Source organism: Ictidomys tridecemlineatus, chromosome 1, assembly GCF_052094955.1.
Source record: "Ictidomys tridecemlineatus isolate mIctTri1 chromosome 1, mIctTri1.hap1, whole genome shotgun sequence".
NCBI classification, from domain to species: Eukaryota; Metazoa; Chordata; class Mammalia; order Rodentia; family Sciuridae; genus Ictidomys; species Ictidomys tridecemlineatus.
The window spans coordinates 133750132-133771854 of NC_135477.1; the positions used below are offsets into that span (position 1 = coordinate 133750132).

Sequence of the window (21723 nt, forward strand, 5' to 3'; positions counted from 1 at the left end):
TCTAACACGAGAGTGACAAATACACATCTGGGCTCAGGGCAGGGAGATCAAGATCTGGGGAAATCAATATCTGATTTTTAAAGTTTTGGGTCTATATGAGATTTTTGGAGAGTGTTCACAGTAACAGAAGAAAGATAAGACTGAAAACTAGGAAATGCTGTAAATAAGTGGTATATAAAAGAAAGGGAACTAAGAGATCATTAGTAAGAGAAGCAGGAAGGGGAGGGTGAAGAGGTTAAGGAAGGAAGACGTGTGATCCACCAGTCAAAGCTCTGAGAAGTGAAGCAGGGTGGGAACAGAAGAGTCCTCAGTGGATCTGGCAATTAAGAAGTCACTTGAGATCTTTGCAAGCTTCTGGGACCCTTGTCAATAATAGGAAAGCAAAGTGCTCTTCTTACTCAATGATTAATGAAGGAAACATACATTGGTCATTCATACTTCTGCCTTCGAGCAGGTATATGCACAAAGCACCCCATAGAGATGAGAACAAATGTTATTCCAGATCTCAGATGAGTCTAATTGGCAATGCTCTGATGTTGTGTCTTCCACCTAGCACTAAGCTTGTGAAATTGCTATGTGAAAACAGGGTCATGATCAAAGTTTGGAAAGTGTCGTGAAGCATAGCTTCCCCCTGTATTATTACACCAAAGGCCCTGAGAAGTTCTACAGTACTTGGTAACTGGAGGTACACTTGCTTTACCCTTGGGTGTCTCCAGACTTACATAACCAAATTATGTAACACTTTCTCACATAACATTTAGAATAATGTTCTCAAAGAACAACAGCAATCCACAAACCTAATTATGGAAATGACTATTAAATAACTCCAGTGTTTATCAGCTCTTGCTATCGTGTGTGAGACCAGGTATTTGTCTCCTTTTTATCCTTAGGGAAAATACAGGACAGATGGCTGCTATTTTTTTTCCCTAAGGATCCTTAATGTGCTTCAAGTCTAGGACTAAATCACCTTCTGCCTTCTCTGGACTAAAGGATTTGAGTTTTTAAATTAATAAGTAATTTCAATTCTGGAACCTTTAACCATCATTGCTACTTTCTTTTGCACTAACTAATGTCCTCCACAGGGTGTTTGCCTGAGTGTCCTGGATCAGGTGACTTTGTGGGGAGTGGTGCGGGGGTTGAAAGGAAGCTCACCATCCAGCCAGAAGGGCAAGAGCATTCTCCAGTGACGTGATGGCACACTCCTCCATTTTGACAGGGGCATCTCTGCTCACACTGGGGGCCATGTTTGCCAGGAGGACAGAGATCTTCACAGCTGAGGGATTAAAGTATAACAGAAGACACCATTATTTACCCAACCACATCATCCTCAGGTTCACAGACATAACAGCACCCAGGAACCTAAAACCTACAAACTTTCTCCATTCAATGATTATTCATTAATTAATTCCAAGAACATTAATCATATTGGCTGATATATCTTTGAGGGGCCACCCAGTCCTTCTCTTGTTTGGGGGTACTTTCTAATGAAACCTGTTCAGTTCTACCTGAGAGCACCTGGAAGTAAAATGGCCAAACATGCATTGGTGACAGGAACCGTCCATAAAACTCTTACAAAGAACTTGCACTACAGGTAAGTCTACTTTTGTTAGTGTGTTTGTTCTAACCTCAAAGATCGTAGAAACATTTGCAAATCGCCCCCTTTGTGCACATATTGTTCATAATCAATATTCAACTTTCTCTTCTCCAGACTGACAAGTGTCCAATCCTTTAACCTATGTCATAAGGACCTTCTTCTCCAAGCCTTTGTCTTTTTTGCTCTCCTGTGAAACCACTCCAAGTTTCACACACCCCTATTCAACTGTGACCTTCATGAAAATCCATAAAAGCAATGTTACCAATTAAATAGTGTGAGCTGATCGTCCATTCTTCTGAAAATCAGGGCTCTCCAGGATATTGCAGTTTTTTTTTTTTTTTATTTAGTCCTGTTTCATAGACATTGCCACTGCTGGCAGGAAGTATTTACCTAATCAGCTGCATTTTTTCCAAGTGTTTGGTTTGGTGATTTACAAGTGTAATTTTCTCAGTAAGGAAACAAGGTTTTTCTCTCTCATTTTTTTTTCTTTTTTTGTGGCAAATTCTCTTATTCTGTTTGCTAATGGAAGCAAACTGAAAAATGCCTTTCCCACAAAATAAAGAAAGTAATGGGAGGTTAATTAATTGTTTCAATGTTCTCCAGAAAAAAATAAAGTATTTGCATTTATTCTACATGGATGTGATACATATATCTTTATATCCACAAAGCAACATGTTTCCATGGGTATTAAATAACCAAGTTAATCTTTTTATTATGAACTATTTGTAACAGAAAGTCCTCCTTTCCTTTGCTCTTTTGTAAGATAATAAATCCACCCAGCTTATCCAGCTAATTAATTGCCACAAAGAGCAGAACAACCTGGACCACTAACAGTCACCAGTAACAGTCACCAGTCACCAGTGAATGCAACTAGATTGAGAGATCTCTCTCTCTGAGAGATTCAGAGCAGAAATGCAAATCTGCTGCAATCTCTCACAAATATTGCCATTCTAACTTCTTCACCTCACCAAAAAGGAAGCTGGAAAGCTGGCTGGCCCTAGGACTTTAACTAAGCTCTGACATTCAAAGTCAAATAGCAGGATTACCTACTGGTTATCTCCTTATCCAGGCCTGAAGTCCAGACTGGTCAGTAGCTATTCAGGCAGCAAGAGAAACCAGGCACAAGGAATACAGTGGTGGCACAGCAGGAATGGAGAGAGTGGGTGGGTTCTGCCACACTGCTCAGCAGTGTGTCACTTACAAGGCTCCAGTGTATCCCGGTGAGCAACGGCATTCCCCAGTGACATGATCGCAGGTAGCTCCATTCTGGCACTGGCATTTCTGGTGACAATCATTACCATAGGTGCCCTGCTCGCAGCGGTCCTCACAGCGCCAGCCCCGGAATCCTGCAGCACAGTGGCAGGCCCCTGTGATGGGGTTGCACAGAGCCTTATTTTTGCACTGGCACCGGCTGCTGCAGTGAGGCCCCCAATGATCACCATCACAGGCTGAGGTTGGAGAAAAACAGAGGAGGGTATCAGAGAACAGATGTGGATCATGACAAACTCTGCAGACAGTTTCCTCTCCTTAGAGAGAATGACTGGCTAACCCTGTCACCATTCCTTAACTGGGCACCAGAGCCCCGGCACCAACTCATGACAATGTTGCACAAACATGCCTAGCACCAATTGGGCTACATCCTATCACTCCATTGCTTAAGGATCATCACATTTTCCAGTACCACTTCTTTGCCCAGGCTTTTTCCTGTACCCAGAGCGTGGAGTTTGATGTGGCTAGAGTAATGAATGAATGAGCTGAGGAGGCTAGGGGTGTGGCATCGAGAGCAGGCTGGCCAGGCATCTGGGATTGATCTCAGATGGTGGCTTTTATACACGTTAGATTGGGATGTGGATTGCATCTCGAGTAAAAGCGACCAGTAATGAAGGATTTAAACTTGGAGAGATGGTACAGATATGCTTCCTGCTAAATGGGAGAAAGGGCAGGAAGGGACTAACAATGAGAGGCAGACAGATGGAGCAGGGAGAACTGCAATAGTTCAGATCAGTGAGGGAGCCTGATCCTTAAGATGACAGTGAAGAAGGAGAAGGGACGCAGGGCAGCTACTGGGGAGCAGACTGACTCTGCTGCATTCTGGGTTTCTCTAAGGAGGAAACTGCAGATCTGCTTTCAAGGTATCAGTCAACATGTGTGTGATTGGGTAAACCAGCTACCTTCCAAAGAAACAGAAAAATAATGGGCTAATGTCTTTAGTTAAACTGACCTACTAAAAAAAATTTGGACAAACCTGAAACTGAAAATGGGCAGCAAATAAAAATAAAAACAGGTAAGACACAGGCTGCAAGACAAAGTCAATGAGCACAAAAGGAGGAGTGGGGAAGGGGGAAAACCTCAGTTGCAAATATTCTAAAAAATTACAAAGGGAGTTGATAAACAAAACCTACTCAATATGTATTGCCCAGCCAGCATTGCATTTATTTATTAATTAGATGCTATAAAAATCACTAGAAGAAAGGCACCCTATCTAGAGCTCTTAGGATAAATTGTTTTATGATTTAAAAAGTCATTTCATTCCATAAAAATTTTGTAACTTCAACAGATCTAGAATGAACTATTATTTTAAAACAATAACTCTAGATACACAGCAAACAACTCTTTAGAATTGCAGGATCCATCTTCCAATACTAGAGTACACCTTTGATTTCATAATATCAAAAGGTTTAAATGAATAATTCTATTTTTAATCAGTATGGCTTTGGTCTCATTAGTATTTTAATAAACACACTTTAACACAATTTAAAACAATGAGAGAGAATTATTGAACCTAAAGCAGATCAAGAAAGCAATTACCTAAGAACTCACAATCTTCTTTCACTAAATAAGATTAGGTAATAATTCCAAAATGAGCTTTAAGCCCATTGTCATTCATATCAGTTGTTTCTTTTATTGCCTCTGGATAGGGAAACAGAACTTGGTTTTTAAATTGTAACACTTTTAATCTGAGATCTTAAAGGAAAAAATATATATTTAAAAAAGTTACATGGTGTGTTCCTTTAGGTCCTCTTAGCTTTCCCAAGTAGGGAAAAAATAGGTCCCCCACAGTAAATTCCATAGACTTTTATAACCCATTTCCTGGTTCATCAATCCTTAAGAGTATGGGGGAAATCTTCCTTCCATGAAGACAAATCTATTATCCCATCTTGTAATCTTTTCCCCCGTCTTCCTCACAATAGAGTTGACGCAGTTAATCACCAATGTGTGTATCATAAAGGATCTTATTCCCGATGCATGAGTGTAACCTTGACCCTGTTCTTTTCTAGAGTAAATACTGTTACTCCAGTACTTCTACGTATTTTCCAAAGGTTTGTTTACTTTTTGCTATTCTTCTGTGCTAAACCCTTCCCAAGGGTTTCATATCCCATATTCCAAGTTTTAGAACCTGAGATACTGAATTAGTACCCAACTGCTGCCCATGTTCAAGGAAAATTGGTTGGTTGACATAAAAGACAATTTTAGCCAATAAAATTACCTTGGTAAGAATACCAAGATCATGTCAAAAGCACTTTAAAAAATTGTATTAGTTGAGTCTAGTTATTTTCCACTGTGGCATTACGATAAGAGTGAGCTCTGGACACACACATTTTATAGAACATGTTTTATGACAGAAGAGTGGTAGAAAGAAGCAGTGAGGGGACAGAACTTGTCTCTCCTCCGCTTCATGACCCTTTTCTACGTCCCATTCAACAATTTCCCAGAAAGGCAGTCAGATGGAAACCAGTTCCAGCTCTATTTTCTTGGGATCACACACACACACACACACACACACACACACACACACACACACACTTCCTTACGACATGTCCTCATGATAGAAATGAGTTTATAGCAGCAATTGATAATTATCAGCATAGAAAAAAGAGTCCGGGCCTTTTAAAGAAATATTATCACACCGACATGGTTAATTTCTCAGCTATATCTAAGCACTCTGGCATGCTTTGAAGTGACAGCTTCCCTGCTTTGGGCTGTGTTTTCCTGAAAAGCCACTGATACACAGACCTCACAGTGTGAATACTGTACATCAATATGAGCTATTCTGAGGGTGAAAATCCACCCAGAGAAGTTTACAGACAAATAGTCAGGAAGTAGAGCAGGGAGGACACAGAAGCCTGGGTTGAATTCAGGCATCTCTGTGACTTCCTTTCCTTTCTTCAGTTGTTGTAGTTAACTACTTCAAAACACTCATTCTTAAATGTATTCCAGCGAGTTTCACAGTCTACATCATAAAAAGCCAGCTTTCTTCCCTAATTCCTAAAAGTTCCAGGGTGTGCTGACTTTGTCTAGACAAGAAGCAGAATTTGCTCTTTATGTTAGTTCAGAATTTGCCCAATTATCCTAAGTTCACACACTATGTTTGAACAGAGAGTTTAGAGAAAGTCTAAATTCAAACAATCTGACATCTTTTTGTTAAGACTTTAATCTCAAGGGGCAGGATCTTCTCCACTCTTCAAGAGAAAGTGACTGGCTGGTTACTCTCAGACAGCTAGAAAAACTTAGATAGCAAGGAAAGAGCTGGAAGATCCTAAAGGGAAAAAGAAGTAAAGGAACAAAATTTTGTTTCACATTAAGTTGAAAGGAGCCTAAATGCTAGTGAATGATGACTCATTTTCAGCTTCTGGTTTCAGCTCTTACTGTGCTAACAGCTGGAAATGGGCTCTCAGATGCAATATGCCCAGATTCATGCAGATGTTTCTAGAGACAACTTAATGAGGGTCTCAGACAGGCACAGACAGCTTGCTCTAATAAGCTCTCATAATAGGTCAGAAATAAAAGGAATTTTAAACTACTGTGTAGAATCAGAACTACATAATCCACGCTCCAACCCTTAGTGAAAAATTGTTAAGCATTGGATTCTGCCAAAACAATGAACTCACACTGGAACCCTTAGGGCTGCAACTTCCAAAGACCCCAGAAAACACAGGTCACATTCATTGGCTGAGCTGAGATTTATTCAGTTGAAATCTATTAAATACCTGCAATGTGCCAGATAAGGAGCTTCACCTGTGGTTCAACAGACAACGATACACTACATCTCTAGAAGCTTTCAGTTTAATGGAACAGACATTACATTGTTAGGTAATAAAATACTGTGTAATAATTAGTAAGGGAAGGATATAGGTAAGACACAATTGGAAACACAGCAATGATACTTAACCATTGTTGGAGCATCAGGAAAGCCTTCTCAGCTAAAATGATGCCTAAGCTGAGTCCTAAATGCTGAGTGTACCATATTTAGATAAAGGAAGTAGGGGTGTGAGGGGGTGAGGTCTGCTGAAGGCATTACGCTCAGAGAAAATAATGCATGTAACAGCCAAATGTCCATGAATATCATCTGGACTTGTATGCAATTGCAATAATTATCATCTTTTATACTTATATGCATAACAAAAAGAAAGAAGTAGAACTGTATTAAGTAGAGATAGTAGACCTGTCCTCTCCCTCTGTCAATCCTTCCCAGTGTTCCAAAAATAGTCCATCAACCTCTATCCTTTAGGCACATTTTTGAAATCCAATTTAAGATGTAATATATTTTCCCTTACTTATTTTGTACTTAGATCACGATTTTTATTTATGTTTGCCTGTTTCATATCTTCCCAGTGAAACTGAATTTCATAGATGTTAAGACACACCAGACACTCTTTCTTGATCTTAGCAGGTGTCAACAGAAGGTTTTGTACAAACACTTCATGAAAGTCACCTGGTTGACAATGATGGTTGGATGCTTTCTGACTTCAAGGATGATAAACTGTAAAAATTTGTGCAACCTGAGTCATGAGTAGGATAATTATTGCTGAGGGCCATTACCAAGTAGGAATGACGCATCGAAATTTCCTTGCCAAGCGTACCCCATGCTGCTTAGAGGACATTCGATGGGACATTGCATGCATGCTTTTTAATAAGGTGACCTTGCTCAAGGACCAAGGCAGATCCGGGTTTAGAGCTGATCAGGTTTGAGGAAGTAACCGGCTCCTTGAGTTTAAGGTGTTGCCAGTTTAAGATAATGGGTTTTAGGGAAGTTGGAGATTGAAGATTATTGCTGGGATTAGGGTGTTCCTGTTGCTTGTTCCCGTTGAGTTCTCGTGAGATTAAAAGGGGATTTGGAGAGAGCCTCGTGGAGTAGGTGAATTGTGCGGGCAGACGGCAGAACGTTTTGCCCCTGGACCTGTGTGGAGGCGGTGTGAGAGCGGGAATAAAGAATTGCTGTTTGAACCTACAAAGCTGTGAGTGCCTCGTGATTCTGGTGCCAAGCCGAGACACTGGCCTTTGGCAATTATAATGTCAAGACCAATACAGTGACAATGCTAACCTTTCCCACCATGTAGAAACCAGCACTCTTAAACAGTACTACAGGAGAGTAAATAACCACATCCTTTTTAGAGATTTTTATATACTTTACTCTGGCAAAGTATTTCAAAAGCTTTCTTTCTAGCAATTCCTCTTTGGGGAATTTTTCTCAAAGAAATGAGTATATACATATGTAAAGACACTAACAACTCATAATAGCTGAATATCTAACTCATTAATAATACTGAAGTGTTTCCACGGACTCTATTCTGAGCACTTGAGATGAAATAAGTCTCAGGGGCCTACATGGAATAGGTACCATTGTTTTCCCTGTGTCAGATAAAAAAAAAAAAAATCAAGAACCAGGTGACTTGCTCAAAGTTTTACAGACAATAAAAGATTGAATGCAGACATATCGTCTCCAGAGTCTATGAATGAAGATACTATATTTTACTCTCTCCAAAGTTGTAAGGATGTTTATCTCAGCACTGTTAATAACAAAAAAACAAACAGGAAGCAACCTAATTTTCCAGTAAGAGGGGGCCTTTGAAAAAATTACATGATCGTGCAACAGAATACTTTACACAATTAAAAGTTATATTATAGGAGTGGCATAGAGTGCACAAGAGTTACTGACCACCATGCATATTGAGCCAAATTACAGGGAAAAAAAAAAAAAAGGTCTTTTAATGAGTATGCCAGGCTAGGAGCAGACTCGTGCCTCAAAGAAACTCCCAAGTACCTGAATTTGGGAAGTACAGAGTTTATAAAGACAAAAACCATAAGAACAATTGAGGTACACATAGGTTAGAAATATCTGTTCAGACAAATATTTGGATTACATAAGAGAATGTTTTGATTACACATTTCAGAGTCATTTTGTTATACTTCAGGGCCATAGTCAGGGACAAGGGAAGATCCTCCTGTACTGGAAACATAGATACAGCTGTCAGGAGACTGAAAAGAAAATATTTTAAGTAAGCATACAATGGAGTTAGGTCAGAACAAAATGGTGTTACTTTAGTTCTATTTCACTTCAGAAGAATATTTAATGAACTGGAAGAATGTTTGCAACATCATAATTGTACAAAGTAGATTAAAATTTGTATGGAAAATATTTAATTTTAGCAATGTATTAGAACGAGCCAGATAAAACTGTCAATAATTTAGGTTAAAAATGGCCAAATACAGTAATCACCTATGGTTGGACCTGATATGTGGAGGATGGGAGAAAAGGGAAAAAATGACTAAGACAGGGAAATAGTGGGACACTGAACATTTGCACAGTAAAATGGTACTACTGGGTATCTCTGTGTCTTGAGATTATGCTTGCATTTTCTTTCATTCACTTAGTTTAACTATCTTCTTAATGTTCTACAATAAGTATGTAGAAGAAAAACAACCGTACTAGTCAGCTTTCCATTTCTTTGACCTGAGATAAAAGACTTACCTGAGACAAAAAACTTAAAAGGAAGAAAGATTTATTTTTGGTACACAGTTTCAGAGATTTCAGTCTATGGACACTGACCTGTTGCTTTTGTGAGTATGGCAGAGCATCATGGCAGAAATGTGAGGCAGAGGAAAGATGCTCACCTCATGGAAGAGAGAGAAAGAGGAAGAAGGGCCAAAGTAACAATATCTCCCTCAAGGGCATACCCCCAGTAATCTCACCTCCCTCCTCTAGACCTTAGCTCCTCGTTTCCATCACCTCCCATTAATGCCATCAATTGTGGACTAAGCCTTTAACACATGAACTGTGGGGACATTTAAGACTCAAACCAGAACAACCATCAAGAAGTCGTTTTTTTTTTTTAAACGATTCTATGTGCTGAACATTTATATCATGACAAGATCAGTGCTTCATGCTTTACACACCTCTTTCTAGTCTTCCTGACATTTAAAGCAAGATGAGAATCCCCATCACATATAGCACAAAGAGCATATTTAGGATTAGAACATTTAGATAAAATGTCCAAAAATGCCCAACTAGCAAGTGGTGGTATCAGTACCTAAACACAAGACTTTCTGTTCACAAAATAACAAGTTCTTTTCATGAGGCTCTTCTACAATGGGAATACTGAAATTACATTTTGTGTAGATAGAATATACTACAATTATGTTTTTGCCCAACATGATCCATTAAGGCAGAGCAGCAAATGATACTGAGCAAGACTCTGTGATTAACAATTGACTTTAGGAGTTTAGGAAGAGTTTAAGAGGACTGAAAATAGAAAGTTACTTTAGAAGTGAGAACATTGAACATTTATCAAAGGAAAAATAAGATTCAGGATATGGTCATATCTGAAGAGCTTCTTCAAGTTGGTAAGAATTTTATGCAAACAAACAAACAAAAAACCTGAAAGTTCACTGTGAAAATATTACTGAAGCTCTTAGTTTTAGGAGCATACAGACCTGAAAACTAGGCCCATGTAGCACCTGACACATGAGCAGCACTCAAGAAATACTTGGTAAGTGAATAAAAGTGATTGTGAATGTAGAGAATTGCAACTTTTCTAAGCAGAGAAGTCCATAAAATCATTAATAAAGATTCCAGGTATATTTTCCTCTCCTAACCTATCTCAAACCCTGAGCCCAAGTCCATGTAAAGAATATGGGGAGGGGGCATATGGAGATACGTGAGTTGGGGAGAGAATTTCTGAGAGATATCAAGTTTCTAATGTGCACCAAGCATTATTGGAGACACTACAAAGCTATGTTATTTAAATCTTACAATAACTCAATGAGACAGGCATAAGTATTACAATATTTCCATGTGCAAAATAAACTCAGATGGTAATTTGCTCAAAGCCCCATGGTATTCAAGTGGCAAAGTGAGAGTTCAACCCAATCCTATCAGTGTGGTGCCTCCAAAGTTGGCCATCCCAAACAAATGGTGGACACCAAATACAAAATTAAAATCAGTATAGATTGATAGTTTCTGCTGATTTCCAAAGGGGAAGATTCTAGAACAAAAGCTTCACAGCTGAGACTTAATACTTGGTTGACTAAAATGACAATTCCCAGGCTTTAAGGTATGTTAATGAGAATAGTTATGACCAAAAAAAATATACCAACAAGTCCACAATCACATTTGACATAAAAACAAATAAACAAAAAACAGGCATTGGGTAGTCTTTGAACACATGGAAATAATCTATTAGGTCTCCTGCCTTCATGTAGACAAAGGGCAATGAAAGGAACATAATGAGAGAGAAACAGAAATGCCAAACTGAGAGGCACTCTGGAGGAAGGAATAAGGGCACGCTAATGCATTGTCTCATCATCCAAGGATTCCTTCAGCTCCAGGGGATGAAATCATTTTGGCCTTAAGTGATGTCTACCTCCAAATTCACCTTGTTATAAAACCCCTCAATCACTCTCTGGCTCAAGGAGAGGGTGTAACCATTGAACATCAGACGCACCCAGGGCAGGCCAGGCCACATGCACTTCACAACTATGGAAACACGGGCAAGGCTCTGATCCTTGTTATAACTAACTTTATTTTTATAAAATAAGACTGGTGGAACACACTCATGATACAAATTGCCCTTGTTGTCGTGTGTGGCACAGCAGTGATCCAGTAGCAGCAGAAATTTTATTCTGTGGTTTGCATATTAAAACATTCTACTCCTAGGACAATTTCCACCAGGTGTAGATGAAGCTGGAACAAGAAGTCTGACATTGGATTTTATTATATGTTTGTCTTGCCAAAAAGAATGACTTGTTTCTCACAATGCAAATTTCAAAAATAAAGTTACTAAGTAAAAAGCAATCCCTGGACCCCTCATGTACTTTTATAAAGGCAACCAGAAAAAGCACAGATCTGCAATGAAACTTAGCACTACCTCACATCCTTTTTATAATTGCCAATTAAAAATTGGGTTTGGAAATACTCCACTTACTGATGACTCTATGTCCAGCAGTATAGGCTTAGACATGGGGCCTATATATGTAAAAGGAGAAAAAAAAAAACCAAACACATGAATTTCTTAGTAACCCCCATCTTAGTGTAAAGAATAGGTTGTCATAAATAAAATCCGGGAAATTCTACCAAATTAGTGTGCACCAAACTTCAAACTGCCTTGATTTTGCCTCAGCTTATCTGTGCCCTGGTTTACGAAGTAAGGCCTCAGAGGCAACCTTGAAACATGTTCTGAACTACATGATGCTTCATTTAAGTAACTCATTCTGAATCACAGAGAGCAAAAAAAAAAAAAAAAAAAGTATTGTTGTGTTAGATCTAAACAAATCTAGATGAAGTGAATAGGTCAGGATTTAGTTTAATAATTCTGAAATCTAAGCCTAATTGTAAAATTACATGGGGATCAGCAACCATGGGGATAGTTTTTTACCATAACCTTACAGGTGGATGATATACTGAATCTTAGAACTCAAGCTCATCTGGGGAAAGAGATGTCAGCTTTCAATGTATGACTACCCTCAGCAGGTTGCTGTTTGACATAACTGAGGCCGTAAGTGCCCTTACCATGCAAATGTCAAGTATCTTTCAGGGCATATCAATGTCTGCATACTGACTTGAAAATTTTTACATGAAGTTTGGCCATGGATGCTCTCCATTGGCTTTAACAGGAAAATCCATGACTACAAGAGAAATTAATAGGAGAGAAAATTCAGCCCTTAATCTTCTAAGATCCAGACAAAGCACAAATAAGTTACTTTACAAATTACTTCTACAGCGGGTTTTTTTTTTTTTTTTTTTTTTTTTTTAAGAAGAGAACAAAATAGTTTTCTGCTGTCTCAGAAGATAGGAAACCAGGGTTCTTCCTGAAACACACACCCTTTCTTCTTAAGCCTCCATCCTCAGGGTCTTTTATCTCCCTATGATTTCATTCCTCGTGCTTCAGGCTAACAAGGCTGTGGTGTGTCCTTCCCTTTGTTAACACAGAAGAAAAGACCCTCATTCAAAACATCAAGCGCTTTAAAAATAAAACAACTTTGTAAAGCTTCTCCATCCATGAAGAAGAACAATAAAAATGTATTTTCCAGATCCCCTGAAAGCACTAAAACCCCATGCCCTTCACATGTCAAAACCCTCCAAGAGCTGACAGAGTGCCAGCAATCATCACGGACAACCACCCAGTGCCATTTAGGTTAATTTCATTCATTGACTGAAAAAGAATCTTTATTCTTTGTTAAAAAATGTTTGTTAAATGAATTTCAAAGCATGAACTGTCATTTTATAACCTCAGTTTAGGTTTAGCTCAAATTACAAACCAGAAAAAAAAAGGATGTGAGATGTTTGTGGTTTAAAGCACCTAAATATATATGTGGGTGTCTCTCTATGAAAGCATATTGATGACCCTAGATCCTACTAGTGGTACATAAAATTCTCAAGGATATAAATTATGAGCTAAGATTAAGTAAGGATTTGGGGTATTACATTTATTCATTAACATCAAAAGAATAACAACCACCTTGGGAGTTGTTACAGGATGACTTATTTTATGAAGTCTTATCCTATTTGTATTATTTTGCTTATTTATTCTTTCGTATTCTCTTATAGTTGTAAGCATCTCCTTTGGCTACTAATCATATATACTGAACATGCACTACTTGTCACTAACAGAGACTAGCTAGGATTTCCACCGTGAGATCTATCATTTAATAACATGCTCAGGGTTCAAGTGCACATGATTTGAAGAACACAGAAGACCTATGTCTATAGCACCCTTGGACACAGAGGAGGGAGAAGAAAGGGAGAGAGGGTTCCCCAGAGGAGGTAGGGCTTGAGATGAGTATTGAGGTATAAGGATTCGAGACCACCGTCGTGCAAGTACTTACCACCTTCATAATGATTTGCCTAAAATCCCACGATAAGAAAAGGAGGCCCTCAATGCCAAAATGATGATTTGAAACTTTTAATATAGTTTTTTTTTGAGAAAAATTTAGTCTCCTGTATACAGGAGACTATATATAATATCCATGACAAAGGCCCAGGCATCCACCACTGAAAATTAACTGTTATGAGCATCACTGCATCACTGATTGCCAGAAATAACACACTGTAGAGAAAGCAGGCCTGGCTTCCAGTTCCTTCTTAATCCCTTCTCTAAAGGTAACAATGTCATGGTTTCCTTCTAGTCTGAGGGTGTGTATTTGAGCATGTGTTCAGAAACAATACATGGAATTGCCTATGTACTTATTAGTTTTTACATAAAATACATATGGGAAACAGCACATCACTGTGCTTTTTCTGCCCAATAATATGATACCAACATCTCCCAATATTGACACATCTACTAATACAGTAGAATGTTAGATACCAGTTCATTGTAATGGAATATTTAATTTTTCAAATGAACTTGTTGGCATTGAGGGTTTTGTTTTCTTACTGTGGGATTTTAGGCAAATCATTTAAGGTCTCTGCCTTTAGTCTCTCATGTCCAAAATAAAGATAGTAAGTATTTGCACAATGGTGGTCCTAGATACTTAGCCTTCAATACTCACCTGAACCCCATCTCCCCTGCGAAGCCTCACTCCCTCTACTCCATAACTATTCCCCACTGCACAGCATGTCATCAGATTAACAGCCTCACAATACATTTAGCTATTACCCATACTTGGTCATGTTATTTCTACGTCTTCCCTATTACAAACATGCAAAGATTATATCCTCCTCCATACATGTATGCAAGGATTTCCCTAAAGTATATACAAGAATTATAAAGAGGTCTGGGTCTATAGCTCAATGGCAGAGCGCTTGCCTACTACATGGGAGGCACTGGATTCATTCCTTAGGACCACATTAAAATAAAAACAAAGTCATTCTGTCCATCTACAACTACAAAAACAATTTTTTAAAGAATTATAAAGAGTTAGAAATAAAATTGCTGGGTTGTATGGTGCACACATACTAAAATTTACCCAGAAGAAAGCCAAACTGACATCTAAAGTTCCTCAGACAACCTACTTTCATGGGAGTTCTATATGAAAACTTCCTTTCACAACCTCACTAACTCTTGATATTTTTAGACTTCTTAGCCTTTGCCAACTAGATGGTGAGAAATAGTATCTGTTCCTTTAATCCGCATTTCCCTGGTTATTACAAACACAACCATGTATATGTTTATTAGTTAATCAGGTTTTCTAGCCTCTAAATTGTCTTCTTGTATCCTTGGCCTGTTCAAAACTAAAAGAGATTTTTTTTCTTATTAATTTGCAGGAGTTTTTTTCCACATTTTCTATATACTAGTTAGTTGTTTTATGTAGTACAAAATTCTATTCCCAGTCTCTTGCTTCTATCTTTAAAAAAAATCCTTCTCTCTTAAAGAAATTTTAAAATTTGATGTGGTCTGAATAGTCTAAGAACTGACTTACAGCATGAATAAATCTGTTTATGTAGTACTAATTTTACAAAGTAAGGTTATTTTTTTAAGTGGCTGATTTTCTTGAATGTATGAATAGAATATTGGGGTTATATACTAGGCTAGAGTTCAAATCAATTCCATTAAAATGTGAACTTTCTTTGAAAGTTCCCTCCACTAGTTTTGTGCAATGACAATATCATTCAGTTTTCACACAATTTTTTAAAAATGCCATTGGTTCATGGACCAAGAGGTATGCTCTTATAACCTCTACCATTTAACCTAATAGATTAGTCTTTATAAGTAAGATTAAATATTGCCATTTTATTATTTTCTATCCTTTATTAGTTTCATGCATCTTAAGTATGTTTAATTTGCTCCAGGCTCCAGGAACAAATGTTCAAACTCTTTGAAATCAAGTAGGTTTTCTAAGAACTAAAAGATGCTCTGACTATAGAAGAAAAAAGGGTGATTAGTTTTTTAAAACAACAACAACAAAAAATTGCCTCTAAGGAAATCTTCAAGTATTAAAAAAAATTGTTTGTCACAATCACAAACAATAAGGTATCAGCTATAGCCATGAAAGAGAATGAATTACAAATAATTAGAAAATTTAATTTCAGCCAGCTGACAATATAAACCTGTATGACAAGATGAACATGCATCCATTAGAATCAGCTGTAGCCTAAACAATATGAGATGGGAACAAGAGGGTCCACAGGATCATCTGAAGAGCATCATTATCTCATTCTAAACAGAGGAGCCAAGAAGCACATCACCACATCCAGAAAAATGGTTCTTACATGTTTATATGCAAGAAATTATTAAGATTTATGATCTAATATTTCTGTTCTTTGTATGAATATTTTTTTAAAGTGAGCTAAGTTATTCCTTGCTATTTATTTGCTAAAAAGGAGAGTCTAAAGATGTTAATGAAATTCTAGTCATTGCTGTGTGATTTGGAATAATTTGTCGTCTGAATTTCCTTGCCTAATTTCTCACTGTTCATACTGCATTTGGGTACAAATGAACAACTAAGGTCTACACTGTCACACAAAATCCTCACCTTGAAAAGGAATATACAAATGTTTAGATGGCAAAACTGTTAAGCTTTCTCCATTCACATAATAGTTGACTTTCAAACAAACTTCTTCATCACGTGATCACCATTTCAGAAGTCTCACCCTGCATGAGTAATACCCTTGATGCTTACCCTACCATGTATTCTCTACTGCATGTGAGGAGCTCCCGATTTCACATTTTCCTCCACATTCATGAAAACTATCTGTTGTATTTGGCTTAGCTTCTACAGTTTTATTTCAGCTCCCAGTTTATGGGCAAGGACTCTTCTGCTAAGTCCCCAGGATGATTGAGCCTACTTTGCACAGAACCGGGGTGAATCCCAAAGCCAAGGAGGCCGTGCTTCTTAAACCCACAGATGAAAGGCTTCATCTTCTGCCCTTTTTCTAGAAGACCTTGGACTCCTGCAAAGGCTTGGCCAGTTTGTTTCCAACATTCAGTTCCTTGATTAAGCTGAAAGAAAGCCCCTTGAAAGAAGAAGCAATCTTACTCATTTCTCATATCTCATTTTTATGTCCATTACTGCTCCTGGCACATTTATACCTTCATTCTTTCCATCTGTAAAAATTTACTGAACATTATTGCATGCCTCACACCATGCTAGACATTGAGATAGCTAGACCACAGTGAATAAAACAGACAAAATTCATGTTTTTATGTGGCTTACATCCTGGAGGAGAAGACAAACCAAAAAGAAACAAATATTTTCAGAGAGCCATTTGGAACAAGATTAAAGAGGAGATGTGATAGAGTCACAGGATGCTCACTGTAAGTAGAGGTCAAGGAAGTCTATCATGGTGAACCTTAGGCTAAGATCTAATTGACCAAAGGAAGCCATGCAAGGCTCCAAGGGGAACAGCATTTGGGGCAGAAGAAAGATCAAGAACAAAGGCAAAAATGAAACTCGTGTGTTCCAGAGGAGACAGTCAGAGGCTATAAAGCAGTGTGACATCCTCAAAGGAAGGAGGACGGGAAGGAGTCAGATCATGCAGGGGTTGGTGGATCATGGAGATTATTCTAACCTTATGGGAAACACTGGGGAATTCAGGGAGGAAAAGCATCATGCTCTGGTGCATATTTTAACAAGATCACTCAGGTCTCAATACAGAAAACTGACTCTAGTGAAACCTGAGGAAGAAGCAGGGAGCCCAGCAAGGAGACTATCGTCATCACCTGTGGAGAGACGATGAGATGATGGCTTGGTTGGAGTGGCAGCCCTAGACACGGCGAGAAGGGATTAGATTTGGTCAGAATTTAGAGTTAAACCAACAAGATGTGCTGATAAATGAATATTGCACAAAGTTAAAAACAAATCAATAAATGATGTGGAGTGGAGTTAAATGGCTTGACAGTCCAGCCACTGCCTACAAAATCACTAGCGTGAGTAATGTAAACGTCTATAGTATTTTCACTGTGCCAGAAGCAGTATAAGCCAGACATGAATTCATCGGGCTTGGATATCCATGACCAGAGGTTGGAAATAATGAAAAAAAGAAAAAAAAAAAAAACATTTCTGTCTGGAGAACCTCCTGGCAGAACACCTGTGGACAAAGAAGTACCGGCTAATGATGGGTGTGTCCTGCTGAAGACAGAGATCCACAATGATGTCCCATTCTTAAGCATGTGAGAAGAGAGGCACAGAAATATCATAGAAAGGAGGGCAGCAAAGATAGGGTTGAAGGAATGGGGCGGGGCCTTTCTCTGCCCCTCCAGGTAGTAGAAAGACAAAGCCAGGGCTTTCTGTCTATGACTTTCAAACTATTTGGACAATCCATTATTGAAATTACCTTCAGGGTTGGTTCTGTTGAACCATTCTTAGCTCCATTCTTCCAAACCTATCATCAGTGTCTGCCCCCTCCCCACCACACCAGGGAACCCAAATGATTTCCTACTCTTTGCTGCTCCATCAAGCTGATTTCTAAAGTCATTTTGACAGGGCTTTGGGCATGTTAAGGGGTAGCTGTGGGGACATGACTTCCAGGGTCTTTTCTCCTCAGACGACATCGATCCCACTATTGTGTCCAAGCACTAGATCTATACAGCAGACCTTACTAGGGAATGTCAGCTCTTGGTGCCTTACAATTTCTGACTTGTAATACATTTCAAATGGATTCCTTTACCCTAATACCCTGCAGGCAAAGTCTTATTACTGACTGCACAACGCACAGCATGCCTTCTTTATACAAAAGGTTATCAGTGTTCCTGATGTTGCACCTGAAAAAGCTGGAGATAGTCTTGCCTCTGAGGCATATTTTCATCACTTAGAAGGACCAGAAATGCTGTTAGTGACCAAATAAAAACCCAGTTTGGATTTGCTAGACCAAAATTAATTTCCCTCTTTGCCCCTATTTGGTACTAATGTCAAAAACAAGACGCCTGGGGAATAAGCATTTGAAAACCATTTGCTGACTTCTGACTGCTGGAGGATTTAGGACTCCCCCATCCCTGCCCTATAGCCAGAGGAGAAATAAATTTCTCTATAGACACTTAGAACATTATAAATAGGATTATATAGGTTAAGAAAACAAATATGTTATTACTACTCATATAAAAGGTCCAAAGGGTTTCCAAAACAAATAAAGGTCTCAGGAATTATATATACATATCCATTAAAGTAAGTCACACATGAAACCACTTCCTGGAAACAAATTGTGATTGTAATCTGGCTCAACATTTTTAATATTATAAATGAGGGAACTCCACTCCAGATTGGTGCTATTATTAGTTCATCATCTCTAGTGTCTCTCAGAAGGTTGATTTTTTTTCCAACATGACTATATCATTTTATGTCCCCTTAACGAGAAACGGTTCTCTGCATCTTTACAAACATGTGACATTGTTATTATTTTTTATTTTAGCTATGATTTTTAAATTTTTTTATTTGTTACAATTAGTTATACATGACAGTAGGATGCATTTTGACACGTCATACATAAATGGGGTACAACTTCTCTTTCTTCTGGTTGTACATATTGGGAAATACACTGGCCAGTTGGTTTTCATACTTGTCTCGTGTGTCTACTTCTGCCGCCTGCTCTTATTCCTCTGTGGTTGCTAACTCTGGTTGCTTTCACTCATCCTCCTCTCCAAATCAGAAGACAGTGTGCCACTGTGGTTAAGGTTAGTGGTTCTGCATGAGATGTGAGTCTGGCTCCACCATTTGCTAGATATATAAACTCGGGTAAGTCAATTTTTCAGCACACCCTCCCCTCCATTTCATTAGCTGTAAACTAGGAACTATAATTCTAACCAGCTCATAGTATGTTGTGAATATTAACTGAGGTGATTCTTGTACTCCTACAATGATGCTTGACCAACCACCAAAGGTTCAGTAAAGATGAACTTCCACTTGCAATATCATCAACAATGTGACCCAACTTCTCCACCCTTGGTGTCAACAGATGACCTCTCCTGCCAGTTTGCCAAGAGAAGAAAGGTCACAGACTACCCACTCCCTCAGGTCCTCTTTTCCACTGTCTTCATGCCCCACACACCCAGGAACCCATCTGCATCCACTCCAGCCACTCTTTCCATCCTTGTTCTCTGGGGACAGGAAGTGCTCCTTGCTAATGCCTTCATCATTGGCAAGGATCCACACTCACTCATCTGCCAGCTATTTTCTCAGGAGCCCTGTTCCCGTATTAAATGACCCCCTCTCGAAAATGAGTCACCAGTATCTCCTTCTTTTCTTTCAGCATCCTTCCATCGTCTGAGTCATTTTCATCTTAAAACACAAATAAAAGAAAAAAATAAAAGTTTTTCTTGACCTTACATTTACTTCTTACTTCTTACATTTACTTATTTATTTCTCCCTCTTCTTGGATTCTCAGAGAAATTTCTGGAGAGGTATTTTACACCTTATCATCCTCTTTCATAGCCTCCCACCTCATAGCAACCTGCTTTTATCCCCCAGCATTATACTAAGCCCTTCTTGCTCTTGTGGCCTCACAAAACCTCTTAGTCCATTACCCAACTCCATGTACTTTTTCTCCTATCCACCTCTTTACCTGGAGCCATTCTCTTGGTCACACTTTGTTACCTTTCTCCTAAGGAATGAGCTCTGTAAGACCAGGAACCATTCCTCATTTGCTCTTTCATCCCCAGCATCCAGCATGATACTGTGAACATAGCAATTACTCGATGGAAGTTCACAAAATGAACACATGAATGACCTCTGAATTGTACAGAATCATGCCCTTCATTCAATCTAATTAAATGGAACAAACATTTCTGTGCTCTACCATATGCCAGGCATGATAGAGGCTACAGAGATTAATAACAACGGCCCCTGCCTTCCTGGAGTTGTTTATCATCCTGTGAGGGAGGAAGAGGAATGGAGGTTTATGCTTGGACAGATAGATTGATGGGGGTAAAAACAGAGAGAGAGAAGAGGAAAGAGGGGAGGGAAGAAAGAGACAGGTAAAATAGATGAATGTCGTTCATTCGTATAGGTGAGGGTATACATTAGGATGCCAATAAAAGTAAAAATATGTGTGTGCTTTTTCAAGAAAATCATTTTAATCAAATTTAAAAAGAGGCAATATGTCTGACTGTAGTCAAGTAAATCATGATTTCATTCCAGGGGAACAAACTTTGTACAGCTCTCTGGCACATCTGATTTTTTTATACAGAGAATACACTGAGACCTAGGAACACCAACTATCTCATAGGTAATCTTTTTTATTGGCATGGTAAAGTCTCAAATGGAAATCTTTATAAAAACTAAACCTTTGAAAATGTTTCCCAATCTCTTAATCTTCCATGTATTTTAGAAAGGAAAACAGTGTAATAGTTATTAATTTATTGTCATCTGACCATTTGGGATTCTAAACGTCAATAACTGGCTGAGTGAGTGATTCTGATTATCAAGGGGAGATTGGGTTGCTGCTGCACATAGGGGAAGGAGAACCATATCTGGACCCCAGGGATCCTGGGGAGTACCCTTAATGCTTCCATACTCAGTAAGTAGTAAAGGTTAACAGAAAACATCAACAACCCAAAAAAGGCAGGGTAGGTAGGAACTCAAACCTTTCTGGATGAAGGTTTGAGCCAATCCATCAGGTAAAAAACTTCAAGCTTCTAAGGTCCTTGATAAATACAGGGGAAATATTGAATGGAGAGTAAAAGAAGGAGACCATACAAACCATAATTATAGCCTTGTTACTGATTGCAGAGAGGAGGGATGTAGTAGCTTTTAATATTTTTCCATTTTTTTGTTATGTATATGTATTTATTTTATTTTCTATTTTCTCTTTCTTTCCATTTTTATTTTATCTTATATACAAATTATTGGAAGTTAACTTTAGTATCTTGGAAACAGAATATTCAGTCAAACTGTGTTTGGATTTGAAAAAAATTAATGTATCCAGTAATGGATACAATTATTGGGATTTGCATCTCCTTACACTGACAAGAGAGTAAAAA

The 21723-nt window shown here is 38.5% G+C and overlaps 1 protein-coding gene across 3 annotated transcripts in view; it reads right to left on the bottom strand.

The window, feature by feature from the left end:
• The window catches only part of Megf10 (multiple EGF like domains 10), a 171123-nt gene that overhangs the window by 57697 nt on the left and 91703 nt on the right, over positions 1–21723 (bottom strand). For all 3 annotated transcript variants that reach the window (XM_005324140.4, XM_078048105.1, XM_078048094.1), the window contains exons 6-7: positions 2796–3042; positions 1153–1273 (exon numbers count right to left, since the gene is read on the bottom strand). In XM_005324140.4, coding sequence (XP_005324197.2) covers positions 1153–1273; positions 2796–3042 — 368 coding nt within the window. The remainder of the gene's footprint in view (positions 1–1152; positions 1274–2795; positions 3043–21723) is intronic.